This window comes from Eublepharis macularius, chromosome 7 (assembly GCF_028583425.1).
Source record: "Eublepharis macularius isolate TG4126 chromosome 7, MPM_Emac_v1.0, whole genome shotgun sequence".
Lineage (NCBI taxonomy): Eukaryota > Metazoa > Chordata > Lepidosauria > Squamata > Eublepharidae > Eublepharis > Eublepharis macularius.
In genome coordinates this window covers 75,370,655-75,395,661 of record NC_072796.1, presented here as the reverse complement: position 1 = coordinate 75,395,661, position 25,007 = coordinate 75,370,655, and the positions used below count along the sequence as shown (strand labels likewise).

Genomic DNA, 25,007 nt, shown 5'->3' with positions numbered 1-25,007 from the left:
ACAGTATGTCTACCCCTTGCTTCACTAAAGCTGTAGTAACACGTTTAAGTTTTATAGGATTGTTTAATCCTCTGCAATTTAGAGTAATAATTTTGATTCTATCTGTCATTAGTTATGTGTTAAATAGAATGATATAACGGACAGATAAAACTCTGTGAGCATGAGGAAATAAGGCATCCTCTGAGTCTTTGATAACCTATTTTCAGCTACTCTGTATGGTTCCTCCAATATTGCATAATATATGTTGTCAAACAGAACTGTAACATTAATACAATAACCCCATCCCACCCCCTTGAACAAAAACAAAACACCAGTTAACATAATACTGCTCCTTCGTGTGAAGGAGCAATCTCTCCAGAGGCACAGGTCTAAACTGCCTGTGTTAACACAAATAAGGAGAATGGTTAGGTTCTCCCCTTTTCTGGAGGATCCTATACAACTGGGAACTAAAATGAGTACCAGGTTTAGCCCCCCTCCCCCCCCCCCCGACTGAAGAAGTAGAAAAGAGATGAGGACTACAGTTACAGAAAGGTCTGAAGCTACAGATAGAGAAGAAGAAGAAATGTTAGGGGCAAGAACAATATTGACAGACAGAAACGCTAGAGAAAAACACTAAGAAATGATGGTTGCTTGCATGCATTTTCTCCCTCAGGCAGTTGTTTTCATCGGTATCGTGGCCCATCCCGTCATAGTGGAGGATTTCTGTGCGACAGTAGAGCTTTTGTTCAGATCCGGTGAGGATAAGTTCAGTTCCTTAAGAAGAGATGTGCCAGATAACAGATCCGTTGCTTGAAGAGTTCTTCCCTGATGTACTACTTGGAGTTTAGAGGAGGCCACCCATTTGTATCTGATGTTTGCGCTGTTTAGTTGAGTGGTTATGGGTTTAAGCTCTCTTCTCTGCAAAAGGGTTTCGCTTGACAAGTCCTGGAAAACTTGAATTCTCTGCCCTTGAAAAAGGAAAAAGCCTCTTTTTCTAGCCTCTTGAAGGATTTTCTCTTTAGTACGTGAGTCCATAAACGTAACAATAATATCTCTGTTAGTGTTTTTTCTTAAGTTGCGGAGGGAGCCCATCCTATACGCAGCTACAATATTTGGTGCCACACCGTCTTCCAATTGTAGTTCCTGAGCCAGCCATCCTGAAAGGAAGACTATTAACTCAGTTGAGCCTTCTTCTGATTCTGAGAATCCGCGAAATTTTAAATTATTTGATTTCCATTTATTTTCCAGGTCCATGATTTTATTTCTCATCCAGCTCTCGCTAGCCTGCAGAGTGCGTGTTTCTTTTTGCAAGGACAAGCTAAGCTCTAAAGCAGAGTCTGCAGTGCGAGTTACTTGCTGGAGAGACTCAGATATTGCAGTCAATTGATCCTTCATAGGTTTCAGAAGTCTCTCCATTCTATTGGCAATTTTATCTTCCAGTTGATCTATTTTAATACTTAGGTTTGTTTCTTGTACCTGGGTTTCTGTGTCAGTTATTTCCTCAGCAATGACGGAGGCCATTTTGGCTGTAGAGTGGGGTTCAGCTGCAGCGCTGTTTCTGTGCTCTCCCGCCGAAAAAAAGGTTTTTACTGATTGTGAAATCGGCTCTGAAGATTTATTTTTATTTCCTCCTGTCTTGCCCATAGTTGTAGCTTGTTAGGATCACTTTAAGGAGCTAATAATTCAGTCGGGGGAAGGGAAGATCCAGGAGCCTGAAACTCACGCGTCTAGCATACACGCTGACGCCCCGCCCCCCTCGTGGGTGCTTTCCTGACCTCTTCAGGTAGGCTACCTCTTCAGAGTGCTGCCGCAGAGAAACCACGTGTATGGACAGCTGTTGATTTTACCCATTTGCAAGGTGGCAGCTGCAGAAGGCCCTGTTCAGATGAGTGGCAGAGCATAGGGAGAGAGGCAGTCCTGAAGATATGAGGGGCCATGAAAGTCTTCATATGTGGTAGCTAATACCTTGAACTGAGCATGGTAACTTATAGGTAGCCAATGGAGTGACTGCAGAAAGGCAGTAAAATTCATGCTCCTGCTCCCTTCCAATAATAACTGAGTTGCAGCATTCCATAGCAACTGGAGTATCCACGTTGACTTAGAAGGAACATCTATGTATAGCACATTACAATAGTCAATTATCAATGTTATCCACATGGACCCTGGTGTACAGATCAGCGATATTGAGGGGGGCATCTTCAAGGGTAGAGTGAGATTGTGGAAAGCATTTTTTGCAGCTGCCTTAACTTGCTTTTCTAGTAGTAGCACCAGATCCAGTATAACACCTAGGCCCTCACCTGAGCTTGCAAGGATCAGACAAACGCCATCTAGTCCTTCAAGATCTCTGCCTTCTCAACGAGCATCAATTCTGTCTTGTATAGGTTCAATTTCAATTTGTTTGCTTTCAACCATTTGATCACAGGTGTCTGTGGTCATCTGGATAGTGAGATACAGAGTTGGGTATCATCCCCATATTGATAGCATCCCACTCCATAACTGTGAATGAGTTCTCCTAAAGGTTTTACATAGAAGTTGAATAATATAGGAAATAAGATTGCACCCTTTGGAAATCTGGAAGATAGCTGATCTCCGACAGCAACTCTTTGAAAGCATTCCATGAGAAACTATTTAAACCAATCAAAGATACATCTTTGATACCCACTTCTGTCTCCAAATGCCTGTACAGGATGGCCTGGTCCACTGTGTCAAAGGCTGCAGAGAGATCCAGGAGGAGCAATAGCGAAGTATGTCTATATTCAGATGGAGATCATCTGCTAATGCTACTGTCCCATGACCTGGTCTGAATCCAAACTGAAAATGGTCAAAGGCACTAGAGTTATCCAAGAAGATCCTTTTGAGGTTCAGCTACAGCAAACTGTGCATAGGTGTGCTATAAGAGCCTTTTGAGGGTCAGGCAATCTTTTGTAGGATTGATAGCTTAATAAATATCTGTAGGAGCCATTCAGGAACCCAAATAGCAATGGATCAGACAATTAAGGAGTGGAGGTGCAGCTAAATCAGCACTGAGGTCACAAATGCCAGAGCTTTTTAACTGGGACATTAGTTCAATCCACAAAGAACAGAAAGCAAACTGAGGTCATCAGCAGAATGGTGGGCCAAGAGTCTAGACTTTCTTAGGTGTAAACTGCATTGAATAGACCTAGTATGTTTCTGAGAAAATCTGCTTAGAAAGGCACAATTAAGCTGTAAAAACAAACAGGAAGGAAAATAACTGAGTAAGATATTGTAATAGATTGGACCAGGGGTCATTTTGTAGAAAAAGAGCTGGAGGAACTCATTAGCATAACTCATTAACACAACTCATTAGCATATGCCACACCCCTTGACATCATGGAAAATGTGTCATTAGCATAACTGATTTGAATATGCCACACCCCCTGACATCACCTATCCTGGCTGTTTTGGACCTAACCCTGGCCATTCAGGGCTGAAATTTGGCCCAAAATGGCAAAAAGGGGCTAAAAATGGCCAAAAAGGGGCTCAAAATGGTCAGGATCAGTGCTGAGCGCAAGAGTGATCCACCACCCATCAGAGGCCCAATCTGGGCCGTTTTGGCCCCAATCCAAGCCGAAACAGGCCCCAAATGGCCCAGAGTCAGGTGGGCGGGGCCACCTGACATGTGACCTCTTTGGCGAACTACCGGAATTGCATTCCTGTGCGTTCCCCCTCAAAATGAGCCCTGGATTGGACAATAGGGAAAGAACCTGAGAACACAGAGGCATGTGGGCCTAAAATCTGGCCAAGCTCATAAATAATTCCAATGAAGTTCTGGTCAAGTTTTCCAATATTGCTCACAATACCTGTTCATAGATGGGCTTCATCAAATATTCTTTAACATGCATCAGAATGTTCTGTTCTGGTAAACATTTCCCTCTAGATCTATGCTAAAGCTAAAGAAATAGGTTTATCATATTTACAGTGAACAATAAATTCAAAAGATGAACAATGTAACACTCACCATAGGTTTTCTCTTAGCTGCAACTCGTAGTAGTATCATTCAAAGGAACAGCTATCTAGAGAGTGGAAAATTAGGCTACTATCTGCTTCTTACTTCCAGAGATATTGCTGTCTGTTAAAAAAGAAATCCACACACACTCCTAACAAAAATTTCCCTTTCTCTACAGCAGGAGACTGAAGACCAAGGGTTTATAAAGGCAATGGAAATCTGTTATTGGTGGCTCTGAGTCATGTGTCTCTGATGCAGCTTCTATGGAAGACAAAGTAGCCAAAGCCAAACTTTCTACAGTATGACTCTTGTTCCTTAGTAGCTGTTGAGTGAGTATTTTTCAGCAAGAAGTTTTTCAAAACCCTATAGTACTGTAACATGACAGGGTATGGTGGTTGAAATTTTCTTTTCTACACAAATATTAAAAGTCCTGGAGGAGCTCTAATGTTGAGGAATGGACTATCCTTGAACTAATGTAGTTCTGTTGTTTGCCTAGTACTCCAGAGAGCTGGGATTCTCTGATGTTTCTCTATGAGCTGGGGTTTATGACCTGCAGAGTCTCATACTGTATGTTGCTGCAGTCTGGATTAGGGCTGCTTCCCATATTACTGTTAGGGGAGATAAGTATGCTCCCTGCACCTGTCACAAGCACACTGTACATTCATCTTCACAGGTTCACAAAAGGTGTCAAACAAGCATCAGTGATATATCATACTGCTGTATGGTGTTCCTGTTTAAACAAGCACATTCTACTGCTGCTCTACAACTCCAATTATTCAGATGCAGTCTTAAAATGTATGAAAACATGTCTATTTGAAATGTTGGCAGGCTTCAAGGAAATGTTGGCACTGTCCAGACTTCGCATATCTTCTCTAGGAACCACTTATTTGTCCTACTATTTCTAGTCACTGCAAGAACGGTCTGTATCCAGGGAAAGCAGACCTCAGCCACGTGACTGCGGCTGCCATGATGCTTCAGAAATTATTAGCAATGATGACCTTTTCTTCAATGTGTTGAGACATTAACTCTCACAGGGATGGCCTTAGGGTTTCTCTACTTCTATCAGCTGCACAGGTTCGAATCACCTCTCTGCAGTGGAGGCTCACTGGGCGACTTTGATCCCGTCACACACACTCAGCCTAACCTACCTGTCAGAGTTGTTCTGTGGATAATATGGAGGCAAAGAGAATGATGTAATGTCCCCAATTTGTGAAAAGGCAGTATATGAATGAAGTAAATTAATAAATACAGATGCTGAGGGGCAGATAAAAGGCATGTTGTTCAGCAGGTTTGAAGGAGAAAAGGACATAGGGAAAGGTGAGCATATGGAGGCTGCCAGGGAAAAGTGAAGGACCAAGTCTTCACAGGTTCCCCACCGTACCACTAGGCCCAGCTCAGCTGGCACCATGCAACTGGGCCATAGGGGAGAAGCTGCTAGGGATGTGTGTGAAAATGAGGGCAGGCCGACAAAGGGATTTCTCCCCACCTGCTGCAGACCTCTGATTTCTCTCCAAGTGTTCCTGGGGGTTACCTCTCCTGCAGGTGGGAAGAAGGAAGCAGGAAAAGGGGTGGAGGCTGTGGGGTGCAGGGAAGGGAAAGAGGGCATGGTGGGGGAGGGGAATGAGATGCCCCCTGCAAGTCCTTGTGGGTCCCCACTTGTTATAGCTTTAATAATGATTTCCACTAATTTACCTAAAAAGACATTAGAGTAACTGACCTGTACATTTCCTGGATCCCTTTTCAAACTTGAGTATTATGTTTAATTTCTAATCCAGTTTTAGTGACATGATGCATGTTTTTCTTAGGAAATAAAAATGTTTCACATTTTTTTAAAGAATTGTTGAATGTGCCATCCAGACCTGGTGGTTAGAATTTATTAAGTAGTCCTAGAATTTACCAAGCCATCCGAAACAGACTTACAGCCTTCTAAGCCCATTGACTTCAATGGATATAGAAAGGTGTAACTGTTTAGCACTGCATTTTAAATCTCTATTTCACTCATTTCTTAAGAAATTCAGATAAGTTCTGGCATAGTTCTATGTTCAATACCTGTAGTGAAGATCAATATAAATAATTAATTCAGTCTTTATATAATCTCCCCATCTTCCTTTAGCCATTTTTTATTCCTTTGCTGTCTAATGAAGTAGCCTTTTTCTGGCTGATTTCCTGCTTTGCAGTCTCTAAAGAAAGTTTTATTATTTGTCTTCATGATTTTAACAATATGCTTCCAACATTTTTGCTTGCCTTTAATTAGATAACAAATTTCACAGGTTTTTTTTTAAAAAAACCCTAACTTTATATTCAGCATCTTGCTTAAAATTTCCATTGATCTTAAAGCTATTTGTTGAAATCCCTAATGCAAGTTGCAAATTGCTATTACCCATTATTATCATTAAAAGAAATTGATTAAATAATAAAAAGGAACACTGGCAGAATGATATAAAATCTGGGGATTATTTTCTCCTCAGAGAGCAAGAACATCAATAGTACATTTACATCAAGTGCAATAGTGCATAATATATTTACTGGATTATCTGGAGTAAAACGGTACATTTCTATTATAATTACAGAATTATTAAGCATAGGCAATTAGAATCTGCCGCTTTGCTTGAACTTCTGAAGTATTATGGAAGAGTCACTGCAATGTGTCTTTTCCTCACAATGTTCATATGATAACATGATATTGTGAATACACCTTCATGTGGCTATGCGATTCATGTATCCTGTGTATAACTTATTCTATGGCAGGGTTCAAAAGTATTATATTGCAGTGTGCCATGGACTTTGAAATGCTGTCTTACAGTAATTAACAGATCTATTGGCAAAGATTTGGGCCAGAAAGGGACATTTGCTGCTTATCAACTTAATTGCCTGGCTTTAGTAGCATGTGGAAAGATGTATTGTACCCAAATCCCTCCAAACACTAGAAAACAAGATGATTTCTGGATGTGGTAACTACCAAACAAGCAATTTAGCAATACTGTGTAATCCACCTTGAGCCTCAGTGAGAATGGCTGGCTAATAATAATGTAAACAAACAATGTAATCCGATGGGAGAAGTCTTACTTCAGTGGATTATGACTAGGTTTTCAGCTACTGAGCTGACTGCATCAAACTGAATGTTGTCTTAAGCCATTATTTTTTCCAATCCCCATCCATGCTCTCCTATTTTTTAAAAAAACAAACTCAAAAGAAAAGTATTGTCGAAGGCTTTCACGGCCAGAGAACGATGGTTGTTGTGGGTTTTCCGGGCTGTATTGCCGTGGTCTTGGTGTTGCAGTTCCTGACGTTTCGCCAGCAGCTGTGGCTGACATCTTCAGAGGTGTACCACCAAAAGACAGAGATCTCTCAGTGTCACTGAGAGATCTCTGTCTTTTGGTGCTACACCTCTCAGTGTCACTGAGAGATCTCTGTCTTTTGGTGCTACACCTCTCAGTGTCACTGAGAGATCTCTGTCTTTTGGTGGTACACCTCTGAAGATGCCAGCCACAGCTGCTGGCGAAACGTCAGGAACTACAACACCAAGACCACGGCAATACAGCCCGGAAAACCCACAACAACAATCAAAAGAAAAGCTTCCTGTTTTATGTACTCAGGTGCTTTAAGTTTCTGCAACTGGTATAAGAAGAGTGCAAGGAGATGAAAGCAAAGGAGAGAAGGAATGGGATGGGAGGAAAGATCAACAGCTTGGCATGTTCATCTGTAAGTTCACTTAACAAAGATGTTCTTTCCGCACTGTGAATCCCCTTTGTATATATGCGTTATTCCCTATTTCTGTGCGGAGATCACACTCTCTCAAATGTAGTGACAGTGACGGTCTTGAACAGGAGAAAGCCATAAGACAAAACTACAAGCACACAGGGTCTTCTTCAGCTGCATCAGGACCTCACCTTCAAAATGAAATCCTTGGCTGTTGAGCTCTTAACTGTTCTCAGGGAGGAAGGAACAGAGCCAGGGCCATTTTGTCCATTAGACACTGCAGGTCCGGTGCCTAGGGACAGCAAGTTTTTCAAGGGCCTATGAAAACATTTGAGACTTGGGGGAAAACTGACTCAAAAATACAAAAACTGCAAAATCAAAATGTCTACAAAACGTAACATTATGTCAACTAGTCAATGCAACTCAACTCAAGTCTTATATGGTTATAAAATTATAATATTTCAATTTTTTCCAGCAAAAGTTATATTTAATGTGATATGAGGGTGCATTTTAATATGTTTGGTATTATGTGGGGTGGGGCTCTCAAAAGTACGAGTTCCTAGACCTTATGAAGATCTTAAAATGGCCCTGAAGAGAGCAAGTTGATGGCGACAGGTGAGGCTGGTACTGTTCTACCAGAAACTAAGGTAGGATGGCTGTTCCTGAACAGTACCACTGGAAAGGGGGCTGCGGAACAGCTAAATTTATGTTAACACAATCAATCCATGACAATGTTTGCTTCTGTCTTTCATGATATTCTAATAAAACCAGAGCAGGAGGAGGATGTATCCTTTTATTTTTAAATTAAAAATCTATACTACAACCAGACAATAGGAGCACTGTTCCTATGCATACATGCTTCCCAGCATCAACAAATTTTGCATGCTTCAAATTATGTTCATTGCCACCACCACCCCAGTCAACTACGTAACAGAGAGTAGTGCAGGCTGTGCAGTCCATACAAGCAGGTTCCTGAAGCAAATGTAAGTGTCCTAAAAACATTTCTTGCACTACAGGTAGCAAGTCTGACCCATGAAATCACTTTTAACATGAACCTGTTTTTTTTTCTTGAATTTAAATATATTTAAAATCAGTTCACAGGAAAATGTATGTAATTGAAGAATTTGTCCACAGTCAGTTTTGTTGTGATGACTCTTGTTTGTGCTTGTTTTCTGTTTGGGACACACTTTGATCTGAATTATGTGGACTATCCTGTGAGATGCTGATATGTGGTGGAACCTGGCTTTTTTTTAGCACTGTCACTGCTGAGCTAGAATGAGATTATATGGGCATTTCTGTTGCTTGTTTATGTTGTCATTGTTAGCAATTTCAGTCCACCTTATTTTATTGCTGTATCTAATGGTACTGTTTTATTTTTTGCCATTTTTACACCGTGTTGTACCACTAAGACAAACTATTTATATGCGATTTATGCAAAATAATGCAAAAAACTGGGATAATAGAGGGAAATGGCACAAGGAAAAGGAAGCTGGCTCAAAATAAGGGTTTGTTTCTCATAATGGAGAAATGAAATAAGTATGTAGATATTGGAATTGAACTGAAGATATTTTGAAATGTGGTCTCATCCCTAGATGCAACCCATCCCTTCTCTCATTCTTGGTAGCTTTCCTTCATTTCCAAGCTTACGAAGTCAAAGGAGAGGAAAGACTGGCTACTCTTACTGCGAGTGAAAAGATGTGAACTGAAACAGTTTTTCTTTTAACTAAAAATCTCCACATAACTTATTTACAAATATAGAACAATGTACATCAAAACAGAGAGTGGATTTCAGAACATATCGATGATCTCTGCACACTGTAAGAAACTTACCAACTTTCAAGCTGGAGCCAATAGATTGGTATATATTAACAGAGTTCTACTGACATCTACTGGAAAGAGACAAATATAGGTGAAGAGAATTCCATGAGTAGCTAGTCTGTAACATCAAAATAAAATATATAATAAAGCTTACATGAAAATAAAACAAATGCTAGCATCAAAATAAAACAGGAGTCCAGTGGCAATTTAGAGTCAGAGTTTACTTCATCATACATGTACATGCATTAGGTTGATCCATTTATATGCACAACAGAAAGGTAATTTTACAAAAAGAGGCATATATTTATTTATTTATTTAATCGCATTTCTAGACCGCCCTCCCCGTCAGACGGGCTCAGGGCGGTTTAACAGCTTAAAAAAATAAAAACATTATAAAAACATTAAAACATCATATCAAACAATTAAAATTGCTGGGTATAAAATACTAAAATACAGCATTGTCCTTCATGGCTGGTGGAAGGTATTCAGTGGTATGGCCAGCGAGAGGACAGCCTAGCCCCCACCAAATGCCTGGTGGAACATCTCCATCTTGCAGGCCCGGCGGAAAGATAACAAATCCTGCCGGGCCCTAGTTTCCTCAGACAGAGAGTTCCAACAGGTCAGAGCCAGAACTGAGAAGGCCCTGGCTCTGGTAGAGGCCAGGCGGACCTCCCTGGGGCCAGGGACCATCAGCAAGTTCTTAGTAGCTGATCGAAGCGACCTCCGGGGAACATATGGGGAGAGGCGGTCCCGAAGGTATGCTGGGGCCAGTCCGCATAGGGCTTTATAGGTCAACACCAAAACCTTGAACCGGACCCGGTACTCAACCAGTGCAGCAGACGGAGTACAGGTGTTATATGAGCCATGACTGGTGCTCTGGCAACCACCCGTGCAGCTGCATTCTGAACCAGCTGCAGTTTCCGGATCAAGCCCAAGGATCAAGCTCCATATAAATGAAGTGCTTGCAAAAAAATGATAACTTATTACATAATTAGCCCTGTATGACATTTAATTTCAACACAGCTGTGTAGACATATAATCATTAACCTGTAAAATGTTTATTTGGTATGGACTATGTAGTTAATTCCCTCTAATGGAACTTTGGCTGTAGACTAATCCATACAAGGTAAAGAAAGCGATGAAAGAGACGGGGGTGAGATTTGCCTTCAGGGAATTCAGATTGGCTATGGTTTGTGCTGATACAAGCTGGATTTATCTCATGTTTGAATACAGATGTTTCTTTCTTTTATGCCAGACATTCACATTTAGCTGCACTAGACACACCTTTGGAAGTCTTCATAATGGTTTCTCCCAATCTACTCCCCTTGATCAATGAGAAGTTTGGGAAGGAGGATTCCTTTGGATGGGGCAGTGCTGGAGATCTAGGTTGCCTTTATTTATGAATATACAAGCAGAGCATATTGTGTACACTACAACCATTCCGAAGTATCAATCCTTGCTTTCTGGTCCCTGTCCCTGCTAAAACACCACCACCTCTTTACCTTTGGGTATGCTTTTTAAAAATCTTGTTAGCAATAATTGCTTGATTTTGGAATTCTTCCAGCTTCAGTTTCCTAACTAGGGCTGAGATAGGAAAGGGGAAGGGCATGGATGTGTTGTCTCTAATAGACATAGATATAAATGAACACACATTAGCATTAAGGCACACTATAGTGCACACTATGCCATTTCACATGATGAAGCTAACTTTGAACTGTTGGACACTTACATTTTTTCTAGTACTTTAACCAAAAGAACAAAATTCCTCTTGGTTTTCAAAACAGTACAGGTCTACCTATTTAAAGTAAAGTACTCCAAGTGTGTGTGACTTACCAGCAGGAATTAGAAAAACCTAGAATTTGAGTACTCTGTGCTTGGTGCTTCAACTCCCTCCTTTCTGCCAACTATTGATTTGCTGCTGAGTCCCTGTTCATGGAAAGAGTGCAGTCACAATTACCAAAATATTGGGATACATCCTTCGCTGGGGGGTCATTTCTCCAGACATGCATGTTGATTTTCATCAGTAAGGTGTTAGTAAGTGATCCGGCACTGCTAAAGCAAGCAGTATTTTCACTAGCCCTGCTTCAGATCCTCAAGGCTGGACTCATGGAGCCCAGCTGTACCTGCATCCCAGTTCTACTCACCCCAGCTAGAAATCTTCAGCTCTCCTCTCCTATCAAGAAAACTGATTCTTTTCCAAGAATGTTAGCAGCAGTAAATCAAAAGGGCAAACTGCCACATTTGCTTGTTTTTTTAGTTTTGCTTTAATAAAGGAAACTAGAACTCACAATACTTCAGTTAGTAATGGAAAAAATACCTGTTAGGGTACTTAATCAATGTCCTCCATAAGAACAAATGTGATATTTTAAGTACCTGTCTTTGCATCTATATTATCCTTGCAAAGAAAATGTACCTGGTCCTTTGGGGACAATTTCTATGACCTTTAAAAACATAGCTGTTCAATTCCCTTCTCTTTAAATCATAGTTACTGATGGATGCCTGTGGCCTGTTTAAATCCCCAGAAATTCATTTGCTTACCTAATGCAATCCTCCAAGTACTTCTTTTTGAAGAGATGTTTGAGAGAAGTCCCAGTTCCCCACTTCTAAACAAGCAACAAGAACTATTTATTTTTCTCTGCGCCTGCAGCTGAATGTCATAAATGAACCTGATAATGCACAGTAAGGTGAATTGCTTTGAAACATGTCTAATTTGAAAATTATAGGTTACAATACTCTTCACACAAAATTACACCAATAGTGGACTCCCTTGTTTCATAAACTGAATTAATCAGATTTTTCTAAAGATACTATTAATTTCCAGAATCAGATCTCCAGTAAGAGATCTGAACAATTGAAGCTCAAGATATTTGCTCTCTAGCACAGGCACCTCTGGTGTAAAGCAGATTTGGTCTATATGACAACGACCCATCTTCAGACTAGGAACTTAAAATTTCACAGCTTACAAACTTTAGAGACAGACAGACAGACAGACTGACAGACATGCTTTGGGGACTGCTTAGTCTCCTAGTTCTCAGTGAGGGCAATGCCTGAATTCAGGGTGCCACCCAGCATTCACTTGACCTGTTATGAAGGCCTGAAGGAAACACACAGTAGGCTTGATGAAAACAAGAAACAGGTTTGTTTCAGTGATATGCATGGCTTGGTTGTTTGACTTTTTTCCAGCCCTCTCAGTATTACAACAACCTAGTTACTGGGGAGCTGGGGCCTGAGGAAATGTAATATTTACAAAGCAGATTTCTTGTTTGACTGATTCAGACTTGTAACATGGAACAGAAAGGAAACATGGAACAGTTAACTGTTTTTGACAAGAACAGCACCCAAATTCTACCTAACTTCAAAAACCCTAAAGTCCTTAATGGAATCCCTGCCTAACCAGCAGACCTCCTCACCCTTCTCCTACCAAAATCCAACAACCTTCAACAGTTGCTGACTCCGGTTTGGAAAATTCCTGGAGATTTGGGGGTGGAACTTAGGGAGGGACCTCAGCAGGGTATAATATCAGAGTCCAAAGCAGCCATTTTTCCAAAGGAACTGATCTGTAGTCTGGAGAGCAATTGTAATTCCAGGAGATCCCCAGATTCCACCAGGAGGCTGGCAACCCTACCTTAAATCTGTCAGCTAGCCAACAGTTAAAACTGCCAAACTCTTTTTTTCCCTTTTCAACATTCCAATCCACTATTTGAAACTGATTGGCTGAGGCTCGAAGGGGGCACGTTTGGCAATTCTTTGGTATGCAGCGTCCCTCAGGAGGCGATTCTCCCCTCCCCATGCTATTTAACATCTATATGTGCCCCACTGCCCAGTTAGCTTGCAGCTTTGGGCTGGGTTGTCACCAGTATGCAGATGACACCCAGCTCTATCTGCTGATGGACGGCCAGTCTGATCTCACTCCAGATTCCTTGGCCAAGGGTCTTGAGGCTGTGACAGCATGGTTACATCAGTCGCCTGAAATTGAATGTATATAGCTTTGATTGAATTGACACATTAGTTAACAAGTGTTATGATGTTACAGATTAACACACATTTTGTAAATTTTCCAAGGCTTGATACATCCCACTCGTATCAAACATTTGTGGCTTGTAAATCCATTCAAAAAGTTAAGAAAGCACCCCACATCAGCTTATTCATGTGACTTATAATATCAAACTAGTTGCCTGAATTCTCCTAAATCTTGTTCCTGTGAAAAGGTAAGCAGCAGAGAATTAGAGCAACACTTTTTGAATACTTTTTTTCCTCAAGGGAAATTCACACAAGTTATTCATATGATTACCAATATCGCTTGAAATCTTGAGTATGTGAAACTGTCCTTTTATGATGGTTGCCTCTTTTCCTCTCAATCATCCACCTAAAGATAAGTTAGCTATTGCTTAAATGGAACATAGCATAAGAGATTTACTGTGCCCTACTCGGAAGCATTCTGGACATTGTTGTCTAATTAAATGTTTTGGTTTTTTTCACTCTTCAGGCTCATTCAATGAAGGATGACTCTTCAGCCTTTTCAGCTGCTTTCTGGAGACTTAAGTGATTTCTTTGAGACTGGAAGACTACACTGCTAGTTATTTGTTTAAAAATGTTGGCAGTAAATCCATGCGTTGAAATAGACTACCATTCAAGATGAAAACACAAAGGAAGGTATGCCATTCCTTACAGAAGCCATTGAGACGGTCTTCATATCATATACTGCAGCTCAGCATTTGCTCCCAATAAATTGCTGGCGTCTATAACAAGAACTCCATGATCCATACAGCAAGTTGACAACAGCCTTGGACATCATCCCTCGTTAAGAACTGATAGGATGCCTGGAAGCTGGGCACGGAAGAAGAGGTCATGTTATATAGATCTTACGGCTGTACCTAAGAGCTTTTAGATTGGAATAAATGGCCCAATGAACTATTAGCTTGCATCCAGCCTCACAATGAAGAAAATGTAAGACTTCAGAATGTGTTTGAATATAGATCATCAATACCTTACATCCCACTGTTTTGCAATTTCCAGAATGTTAAATACAATACAAAATAATACAATTATTGCAACAGGAGTAAAGGTTTTACCTTAGTTTTAAGGACAGAATCATTCATTGCTTTCTGGGTATTTCTAGTTCTGCTTTGAAGGGTCTATCTAGACAGGATACCCATCCAAATCTCCCTTTTTTCTAGTTTTCTACATCTGTCAGAAACAGGATTTATAGGGAAGATTTCTACTCTGACTCATCCCTATCTCAAGCCAATCACCAACCCCACCAGACTGATCTGGTCTTGAGAATTTCAGGACACCATGGATCTTATTGACTCTGTGTGGACCTTAACATGTCTAGAAAATTAACCAAAATTGTTGAGTACAAGATATGCAGAACAGACGAAGATCAACCCTAAAATCATCCAGACACACTTTCTGCCCAGAAGGCATATGCAAGGAGTCCATCTGCACTTCTGCGATTATTTTCCAGAATCTAATTCATACTACACTCAAAACATACACTTAATTCTTACCCAAAACTAGCATGTAGAGCAGACCAATGAAGAGAAGTTCATGCAGAAGAAGCCACCTGTTTTGCCCCTCAGTTGAGGGCTAATATATTCCCAAATTCTCAATTTCCTCCCTCTCTACATCACTCAGGAGGCTGGTCTTTCCTTCCATCTCTAAGGAATAGTCTTGCTGAGCTTGTGATGTTACGTTTAACACTAAAAAAGTCAAGGTTCTATTGTTCCCTTTGTAACTCCCTTGTGTCTTTAGCTTAGCTCAGGAAGTCTGAAGTTTCTAAGGTATAACTCTGGATGCTAGCTTTTTCTCACATGCCATTCTTTGAGCCTGAGACACTGAAAAGAAGGAGGGGGGACAGGACTAAATACGGCTGTTGTTCTGCTTCTGTAAGCAGGCCTTGAATCAGAAAAGAAGCAGAGTTGGCTCAAATACATCCAGCTCCTCTCTTAAACTACCATTCCTAGTTCATCCAGTTCATCCCATTTTCTATCACCATTCTTTATGGTGTGTCTTTATGTGCAGATCCTACTTGACCCTTCTTTGCTTGATGTACAAAAAGTAGTATTGCCACAAATATTGTGGCGGAAATGCATTATCTTCATAAGATTGAACTTTACCAGTTGAACTCATGACTGTATTTGTATATAATTGTATATTTGGATATTTATTGGATATTTATGGGATGATCTATTGATACTTATGTGTAATATTTAATAGAAATTGCATGTTTGACACTTCAGCACTTTGCATTCAAAAATATATTTAAAAATTTAAAAATTTCTTTTGACCTTCAAGGTTTTTCCTTAGATATTGGTTGTTTCCGACTTGGAGGAGCCCTCTTGTCTATTCTTCGTAATCCCTAGGAAGGCTTGACCATTGTCATGTGTGTCTTCAGTTAACTCAACTGATTCTTCTGTTGCTGATTTACCACCTCTTTTCCTTAATTCTTCAAACACTGCCAGCACTTTTAAAGATCAGGTATGATCTTTAAAACAGGTCTTTTATGGCTATATCCTCTTCTCATTCGGTTGGCTAAGCATACTTAGAAGTGTAGTCATTTGAGTCCGTGGCAATGCAGTTTTATGAAAACAGCCTTGTGGAATTTTAGTCTTCAAGTAAGGTAATGTTTTCAGAAAAACTATCTGTTCCCCATGGAGGAACAGCTAGACAGGCAGACATTCGGGACTTCGTAATGTGTAGATGGACTCTGTAGACTCCAACTCTGCAGGTAGATTGACTGTTAAGGAAACAATCCTGAGGAACAGAAGTTAGGCACTTAACATCCATTACACTATTTTCCATTTTCAGTTATGAGAACCCTTGAATCTAATTGCTTTGCAATATGCTTTGCAGGATGATATATACATTTTCTGCTCCATCCAGTATTGAACCTTCCAATACTCCTTACATAAGCAGTTTTTCCCCTTCAACAATGAGAACAGATTTACACTATTCAATATCAAGAACAAAATTCAAAAAAAAATTTAATGGTTTTTAAAATAGAGTTTCTGTCAGAGACTGTGTTTATACTTGTGTGGTTAACAGCTATCAAGATTGCTTCCCTTGGATTTTGGCAAAAGTGCCATAAATTAAAAAAAATCTAATCTAACTCATTCAATATCACTGTGTCCATGTCACTTTGCAGAATTGGATCATAAATTAAAACAGATGAAAGGAGAAATAAATTCACAGTAGGAGACTTTACCACCCACAAGTAAATGTTAAAGTGATATAGTTAAGCCAAACACTAGCAGATTACATTCTGCTATTTTTCTGTGGCGACAACCCTACAGCAGGGTTGGTACATAAAAATTGCAATCCATGAAAAGACAGACCTAATCTTTGGGAAGAAACAATTCTTAAAGATAATCCAGTTTCCTCATACTTCTATTTCAATTTTAAATATATTTCAGTCATCAAAGAAGAGAGCAATCTCTTCAAATGGGAACTTTTAATTTTTCTCTAAGACCAAAACTTACTAGGATTTTGCTCCTATGGGATAACATCCTGGACTTCAAAAGAAAAAAGTGTTCACAAGGTCAACATGAGATTTCCATGTGCTGGAAATTTTGTGGCATTAATATATTTAATTCTCAACCTGCCCCATTTGTGGATACTTACATATAGAGACTTGAGTCATGAACAGAAAATGCCCTACATGGCTGTTGCTAGGCAACCAAAACAGTATTGCCAGCCTTGAATTATGTCAGTAAAAGGCAGAAAGGAACAGAGCTCTTTTTCCAGGGCTGCTTGGGCTTTTGAAGACAGACTCAACAGGCCTGGCTGTAACTACCAGACAGCCTGCATGACTCACCAAGGCCTTGCTGTTCAACATTGGTGGACGTGTAAAGCAGCAAGGAAATACTGGATAGAAATACATGAAGAAATGCAAACAATATTAAAATTTAAATTTGTGACAAACTTCAAAAATATGTTGTTAAATGTTATACCAAGCAGTATTACAAAAATATATAGTGAATTATTCAAGTATATGGCGATGGTGGCAAGAGAGATTTTTGCAGCAAAATGAAAGGCAATAAATGACCAGATCTGAAGGAATGGAAGAATAAATTAGATGAATATGTGATGGCAAAATTAACATCTTATATACATAATAGACCAACCTCAGAATTTCAAGAAAAATGGGAAATAATCAAGAATAAGTAAGAATTTTAAGTTTAAATGAGAATAGGTAAAGAGATCAGCAAAATGTTTCTAATACATGTTTATAACAAAATCTTTAGTGGGGATGAAAATAAACAGTAAAGATAGAATAGAAATATTGAAATAGAAATGAAAAATCAGGAATATATAAGCCAAGTCCATACTGATATGTGAACTATACGATTAGAATTATTTGAATGATGTTAGTTTATGTTTATTTTAAAATGCCTAGTTTGTTTTATGTAGATAAATGTAGAAGTAGATGATAGAAGATGTATGATTTAGTGATTATATGCTTATATTTTTGAGTTTATAAACTGAAATAAAATGTATTTAGAAAAAAGAAAAAAAGAAAAAAAAACATGTTAAGGGTCATCATCCGAAATCATCTGTTTAGTTCTCTTAAATCTAATATAATAATAAAAATATTTTATTTATATGCTGCACTTCAGGACAACTTAATGCTCACTCAGAGGACTTCACAAAGTATGTCATTATTATCTTCACGACAATCACCCTGTGAGGTGGGTGGGACTGAAAGAGCTCCTAGAAGCTGTGATTGACCTAAGGTCACTCAGCTGGCTTCAAGTGGAGGAGTGGGGAATCGAACCTGGTTCTCCAGATTAGAGTCCCACACTCTTAACCACTACACCAAACTGGCTCATATGGGTCTGAAACTCATCCTTTTTTCTGGACCAGGAAAAACCTGGAATAAAACTCCAATTAGGATTTGGATGCAGGGACCTGCTGAACTACCCCTTTCTCTAATAATGATCTCAGCTCTATGACCAGAGCAAGTGAAGTGTTCTGTGTAAATTTAGGAGGAAGACTCAGACATGGTAAACTGTCAAACTCAACTTTATAACCATTTTCAATTATCTCCAACATCCATATATCTGAGGCCCCATGCTGAACGGAAAATTGTGGATTAAAAGATGCACAACATATCCGATCGGCAGGCCTATACATGAGCAATCCCATGTGGGACTGCACAGAAGACTGACAATGAATGATACCTTCCATATCCAGAGTTGTTGGATACTGCCCAATATTAACAAAAATCAAAGCTTGTTTTTTTTTACTGATAACGAAACCCTGAGTCACTACAGTAATCATATTTTTTAAAGCTTCCACCTTCTCTCTGTTCACAAGATCTTGTCTTTGTCAGTGGCTGTCAATGTTTTATGACTAGTGGAGGTGAAATAAAATGGTAACACTGAATGGAATTGAAAAGAAGGTCTTGTAGCTGCCTGTTTCTTTTGTTTATATTTGTAAAAATATAAATCTGAACCAAATAAAGTGCATAATCTAGAGTTAATTTATTTTACATTTCATTATTTTCAACAGAAACAAGTTATATGCTGTTTAAAAAATTACCCATAAGAGCTAGTTTGGCTACCTGACAATAGCACAGAACCCTGCCAATCAGAGAATTTAGAAACTAAATACCAGTACAGACTCAAACTTGACAAGTTTGTCAAATCCAACTGCGTATTTTCAAAAACGCTGAAGATTCCTTCTTGGTGTAATGGGTACTTACTGACCTATGTTATCACAATTTCCCTAGGGAGGAAAGGATGATAGTGAATCTACAATATGCCTGGTTTAATGATTCTTAAATTAAAATAACAGAATTTACAGGAAAACATATTTGTTTCAGATTTCAGTACCTGAGCAAATCTGAAAAGATTTCCTGAGTCTGCTGCTAAATTTTTCTCAATAAGGGAATATTTTGTAGCAACAGATAATGTTTCTTGTCTTGGAGTGAAAATATTTTGACTTTCAAAAATTCCTTTTAGCAATTGAACAGTTATATTTAATTAAGTCAAATGAAGTGAAAGTTAAAACCTGGCTGTACAAATGAATTAGCAATCGGTTTTCTTTTTGTCTTTCCGTATTCTTTTGTTCTTTCCCGGTTGCTTAGAAACATTTTCCTGCAGGGTAGAAAAAGGGGAAAAATTAACACTATTTCATAGTGTTTTTAGCATAGACCATTCCTGCTTTTCTGAGCACCACAAGTAATTCATTCAGAGTTACTGAACCTACGATGTATACTGCTCAATTTTACATACCTATGCTTCCCTTGAAAACATTCTAAAAAGATTTGTCTAATCTAGACAGTATTACAGAAAACATCTGTAAAATGATGTAAAAAGTTTATAAATGCGAGACAATATGGAGAAAGTTCTGATTAAGCTCTGCATAGGAGCACTGAATTTAGTCCTAATTTTCCATGCCACAAAAGAAGCTTTTTTCTTGTTGTTAATATGGGCCCAACTCCAGAAAGACATCAATGTATTAATGATCTTCAGTAAACCAATATTTATTTAAAATATTTATATTCTGCTTTTTAGCTTGCCAAAGTGTACCATGGTATCTAATAAAAGAAATTAACAATTAAAGCCTACATGATACAACGGCTTAAAAAATAAAACTATAATCAATAAATCAGAAGAACATCTACAACAACAACAACAAAAACAGGCCACAGACAAACAAGAGATCAAAAAGCAGAGAGTATCTTTATCTGAGGAGTCAAAATGCTCTCCTAAACAATACAGCTGTTGCCAGAGTTCTAAAATGTCATTGCTTCTCCTTTAAAAACTCCTGTCCTCTCCCTTAGCTTTTGTCCTCTTCTCATTGAGTAGAGATCATAATATCCCAAGCACAGTTCTCACCAAGCAGAACAGAAAGCTGGAGGTTTCAGAAAGATAGCAATTTTAATCTGCTGAAGCCAATATAAATAGGACTATTGAAGCACCTTAAAATATTAGAATCCACAGGCATCCACTACAATTACATACATTTGGGGGCCTTCATACACATTACATTTTCTCTAGGGACATTTCTGGGTTGAGTGAAAAGGTGTGTTGTAAAATTCCCCATTTCTCAAGCATGCAGACCTAAATTGGCAATGTAATATGTTGAAACAGGGATCTTAAATCTATCCCTCTCAGAGGATGTTTTCACAACCTGAAATGGCCTTGAAAGCGCTATTCGCCCTATTGTGAAATACAACATGCAGCTCGTCAGCAATCACGCAGCCCACAGTCCCCCTAGGAGCTGTTCTAGGAACAGAAAATGGCAGCAAGGAGGTTTAAGCTCTCCCCACCCCCATCCTGTAGTACCAATAGGAGCATGGACTTTAGAACATGCCTTTTCACCTAACCCAGGGATTTCCCCAAGGAAAACAAACTGTAATTAGGCCCTGAGAGTCTGCTCCTCAGAAGGTGATCTCATGGAAACTTCTAACTGCTCTGCACCAAATTTCACTTAGGTTCAAAAATCAGATGGGCAATTTGGACAAATGATTATTAATGGGGAAACAATATTTCCTTGAAGAAACTCTTCTATCAAATCGCTTTTAAATATGAGGAAAAGATCAGTTTGCACATTATGAGGGGGTAGCTTCTAAAAGGGAAAGGTTTGTATCAATTAAAGCATGAGCATTCTTTTCAAGATTGTGACTGTGCTTAATATTTGTGCGCATTTGAGAGCAACAGTTTGAGAAATTAAAAGCAAATAGGTACTATTACGGTCATTCTTCTAGAAAAACTTACAGAAAAATCAGTGTAGTTCTGTTCCACCAGTATATTTCTAGCACAATTGTTGATATGCTTAAAACGATCTGGTCCAAGCAAGATACCACCATACCACCGAGACACCACAACCAAGACATTGCGAACATTCAAGATCTGCATAAATACAGACAAATATTTACATAAGATGTTCCATGCAATAAGAAATAGTTATTGTCAACTCAACACAAGCACTCCTAGGAAAATATATTTATGAAATATTACACATTAGTTTTTTACACCAACCAATCTATTCACCCTGCACCAAATTCAGAGGTAATAAAACCTTTTTGCCTGCTTGTCCATTCAATCAGAAAATTTAGGTAAATCTTGCACAGTTTGGGCCAATTTAAATTTGACTTCCCCATATCAATCTGTGCCCAGCAGTTCCTCCTAATTTTGCCTGATAAGGGGTCATCACTGATAGCTAAACTCCCGAGGATTCTACCTGTACAGAACTGGAAAATAATAAAAGCTGAAGAGGGTTTATAGAGCTGGGATGGGCAACGTGAAGACTGGGGAACCCATTTTGTTCATTATATCCCAGCAGGGATGCTGCAAGCAGTTTAGCTGGAGAGGGACGGATCTCATCTCTCTCCTTCTTCACAAGGAAATAGCTCACATTTTTCCTAAGATACATCAAGAAGCTTGAAGGGTAGATGAGAGTTTGATCATCAAGGTCTGATGACCCGCCCCCCACCCCCACCCCAGTTTCTCTGTTGCATACTAGGAACTTATGTTTCAATAATAGGAGAAATTGAGTTTCAGGAGAGGTTCCCATTGGTGAGTGGGTGCACCTCTAACTTCACTAGGTCCTGTAACAGAAAAATTTCCAATTGTATTCTGGAAGCATGCATTTCAAATCAACTAATTAAATATAACCGGGGGGAGGGGGGGCAGAAAGGTGGCTTTCTGACAGATCCCTCCTAAGACAAGAAACTTCCAAATTTGAACAAGCATGTGGGCCTTATGGAACCAGGTGCCACTCAGCTTCAGTCAAGATCTGTTATGGTCTACGTAACTTATTTGAGTTGTGCACCCCTACTGCAGAGGATCTAGCATATTATCAGTATCCATTGCGTGGACAGAACAGCATTCTTGCTTTAAAAAGAGAAGTTATTTTATTTTTCGATTTGTTAAACACTTTCTTTATCTTCAATACTAATTTTTTTTTCATTCATTTATGCCCCAGCTGTCAAACTACTCTAGGCAACACACAATACTTTTAAAAAGGGCTAGATATTCATTCACAGAGATTTACACCATGAGCCTTGTTTTCATGTTGTGGATTCAAAATACAAAAATATTTATAATAGTTCCTTTTACCTGCATGAGATGGAGAAGACGACCACCTGCAGCTGTCTCTCCATCGTCTTCACAATCCTGTAAGGAAGTCTGCTTGTCTGCACAGTATATCCTGAAAACAAAGAACAATGTCACTTTGTCTTACACGTCTGCTATTATCATGGAGTCCCTTGCTGTTACCCAAATGCTATGAAATATCTGAATAAACAAGTTGAAACAGGCACAGAGAGGCCACATTCCTGTTCCATTCTTTACAACAACACAGAGGCAAAACATTACAGAAAGGAATTTGCAGGCAAGATCTCAATGTTACAATGTTATTGCAGAAAAAGGTTATTTCTCTTCAACCACTCCATCAGCTGGATCATATCCATCGCAACTGTTCAAGGTATCGCAACAGACTCCTAAATCTGAACCATTACTGTCTTAGGAACAGACTATTAGCTGTGACACTTTCACAAAGTTCTTTGATGACAAAATAGCATGAATAGGTGGTGATCTGGATGTTGACTGTAATTTAAGCAAGGTGGAAGAAATGCCTAATACACTGTCTGGTCCATTTTGACCCAGCTACAGTGATGGACATTGACAGGATCCTGGCATCTATGAACATCTCTACTTGGGCACTGGATCACTGCCCACCTACTAAAATCATGTAAAGACCACCTAGAGGAGCCTTTGATGTCTATCATAAGTCAATCACTAACGCAAAGCACCTTCTCTCAGCCCCTCAAAGAAGCAGTTACCTGCCCATCACTTAAAAAAAAATCCCTAGACAAAAATGATGTGGCCAATTATTCTCCAGTCTCTAATCTGCCCTTTCTGGGCAGTGACTGAGAGAGCACTAGCAGACCAACTAAAAGTCTTCTTGGATAACTATTGTGCTCTAGACCCTTTTCAGACTGCTTTCAGATTGAGCTATGGGACGGAGATGCTCTGATGACTTTAGTGAATAACTGTAAGGTGCTGCCAAGTTAACTCTCAAATACTTCACTACATGAGTCCAGGAACTGCATGAGTTAAAGCATTTTATTGATAAGCTACTAGTTCATACACTATTACATTCCTTGGTAGGAATGGCCTTTCTCTACAAGCACAAAACGTATATAGGATTCTAAGCCCAGAACCAGCCCCATCGCCCTTCAGAGATCAGTTAGCTAAGTATTAAAGATGAATAGCAGAACCCAGAAACTCCAAGGCCAGAAATTTTTCAGGAGAAAGAGATAACAGCAGGCTGCAAGAGATAACCGCAGGCTGTCCCATTCCAGGCAGCAAACAGCTTCTAACATCAGAGTCACACAGAATCAAACAGGCTTTGCAGAGTATGACAGGAGACAGCCTGACAGTAACCTCCATCTGAATGTAGACTGTCATATCTGAGGGGAGGGAAAGCATCAATAGTGGAGGCAGCAGCGATTGCAAGAACTACATTTATTGGAACACACACAGGCAACTAACTGAACAGGCCAAGACTAGACCTCTACAACTCTAACCCCTCTTCCAGCTATGGTCACAAGATCTAGACCTCTCCTTCTGGAGGGCTTCTGGAAGTTATCTTTAAAGCAATAGTATCAATATGCCACGTAGACATATGCCAAGCTTCATCATTGTTCTTCCTGGATATATCTGCAGTTTTTGACACAGATGATCATGCCATTCTGTTGAGGCATTAGAGGTAGAAATGGGTATCAGGAGATGTGTCTTGGACTGGTTTAAATTGTTCCTCATAGAATGGACTCAAAAGGCTACGTTGGAGACCAGCTATCTTCAAGGTGGGAGTTACCTTGCTGGATTCCACAGGGTGCAATCATTGCCATGTTATTCAATCTTTATATAAAACCTATAGGAGAAAACATTCATAGCTATGAAATTAGACATCATCAATATGCAGATGACACCCAGCTATTGTATCTCTATCCAAATCTCTTGGAGATGCAATAGAGGTTTTACATCACTGCCTGACCGCTGTGGTCAGCTGGCTGATTACAAACAAACTGAAATTGAACCTAGACAAGATGGAACTTTTGCTGGTTGGAAAGGTGGAGATATTGAAGAACATTGTAATCTCTACTTTCGCTAGACTTGGTTAAAGAGCCATGGTTATCTGGGTCCAGTGCTGCTACTAGAGAAGCAAGTTAGTGCAGTGGCAAAAAATGCCTTCCACAAATTCAGTCTAACCCAAAATATGGCCCCTTCCTTGACACAGCCTGGATCCATGCCATGTTCACATCAAGATTGACTACTATAATGCACATTACATAGCCACTTACAAAGCCAGTTTGTTGTAGTGGTTAAAAGTGACAGGACAGTCCCAAGCCATCTAGGGCTTTGAACGATAGAACCAATACTTTGAACTGGATTCAGGAGCCAGTTTGGTGTAGTGGTTAAGAGCAGTGGGACTCTAATCTGAAGAACTGGGTTTGATTCTCCACTCCTCCACTTGTAGCCAGCAGTGCGACCTTGGGTCAGTCACAGCTCTCTCGGAGCTCTCTCAG

General features: G+C 39.6%; 1 protein-coding gene across 3 annotated transcripts in view; it reads right to left on the bottom strand.

Moving 5' to 3' along the window:
• Positions 1-9,665: 9,665 nt before the first annotated feature.
• The window catches only part of IMPACT (impact RWD domain protein), a 49,394-nt gene continuing 34,052 nt past the window's right edge, over positions 9,666-25,007 (bottom strand). For 2 of the 3 annotated variants that reach the window (XM_054985323.1, XM_054985324.1), the window contains 3 exons: positions 22,534-22,624; positions 21,190-21,324; positions 9,666-19,563 (listed from right to left, as the gene is read on the bottom strand). In XM_054985323.1, the coding sequence (XP_054841298.1) occupies positions 19,495-19,563; positions 21,190-21,324; positions 22,534-22,624 (295 nt within the window). In that variant the 3' untranslated portion in view covers positions 9,666-19,494. The remainder of the gene's footprint in view (positions 19,564-21,189; positions 21,325-22,533; positions 22,625-25,007) is intronic. The other variant, XR_008597430.1, reaches the window with a different exon arrangement.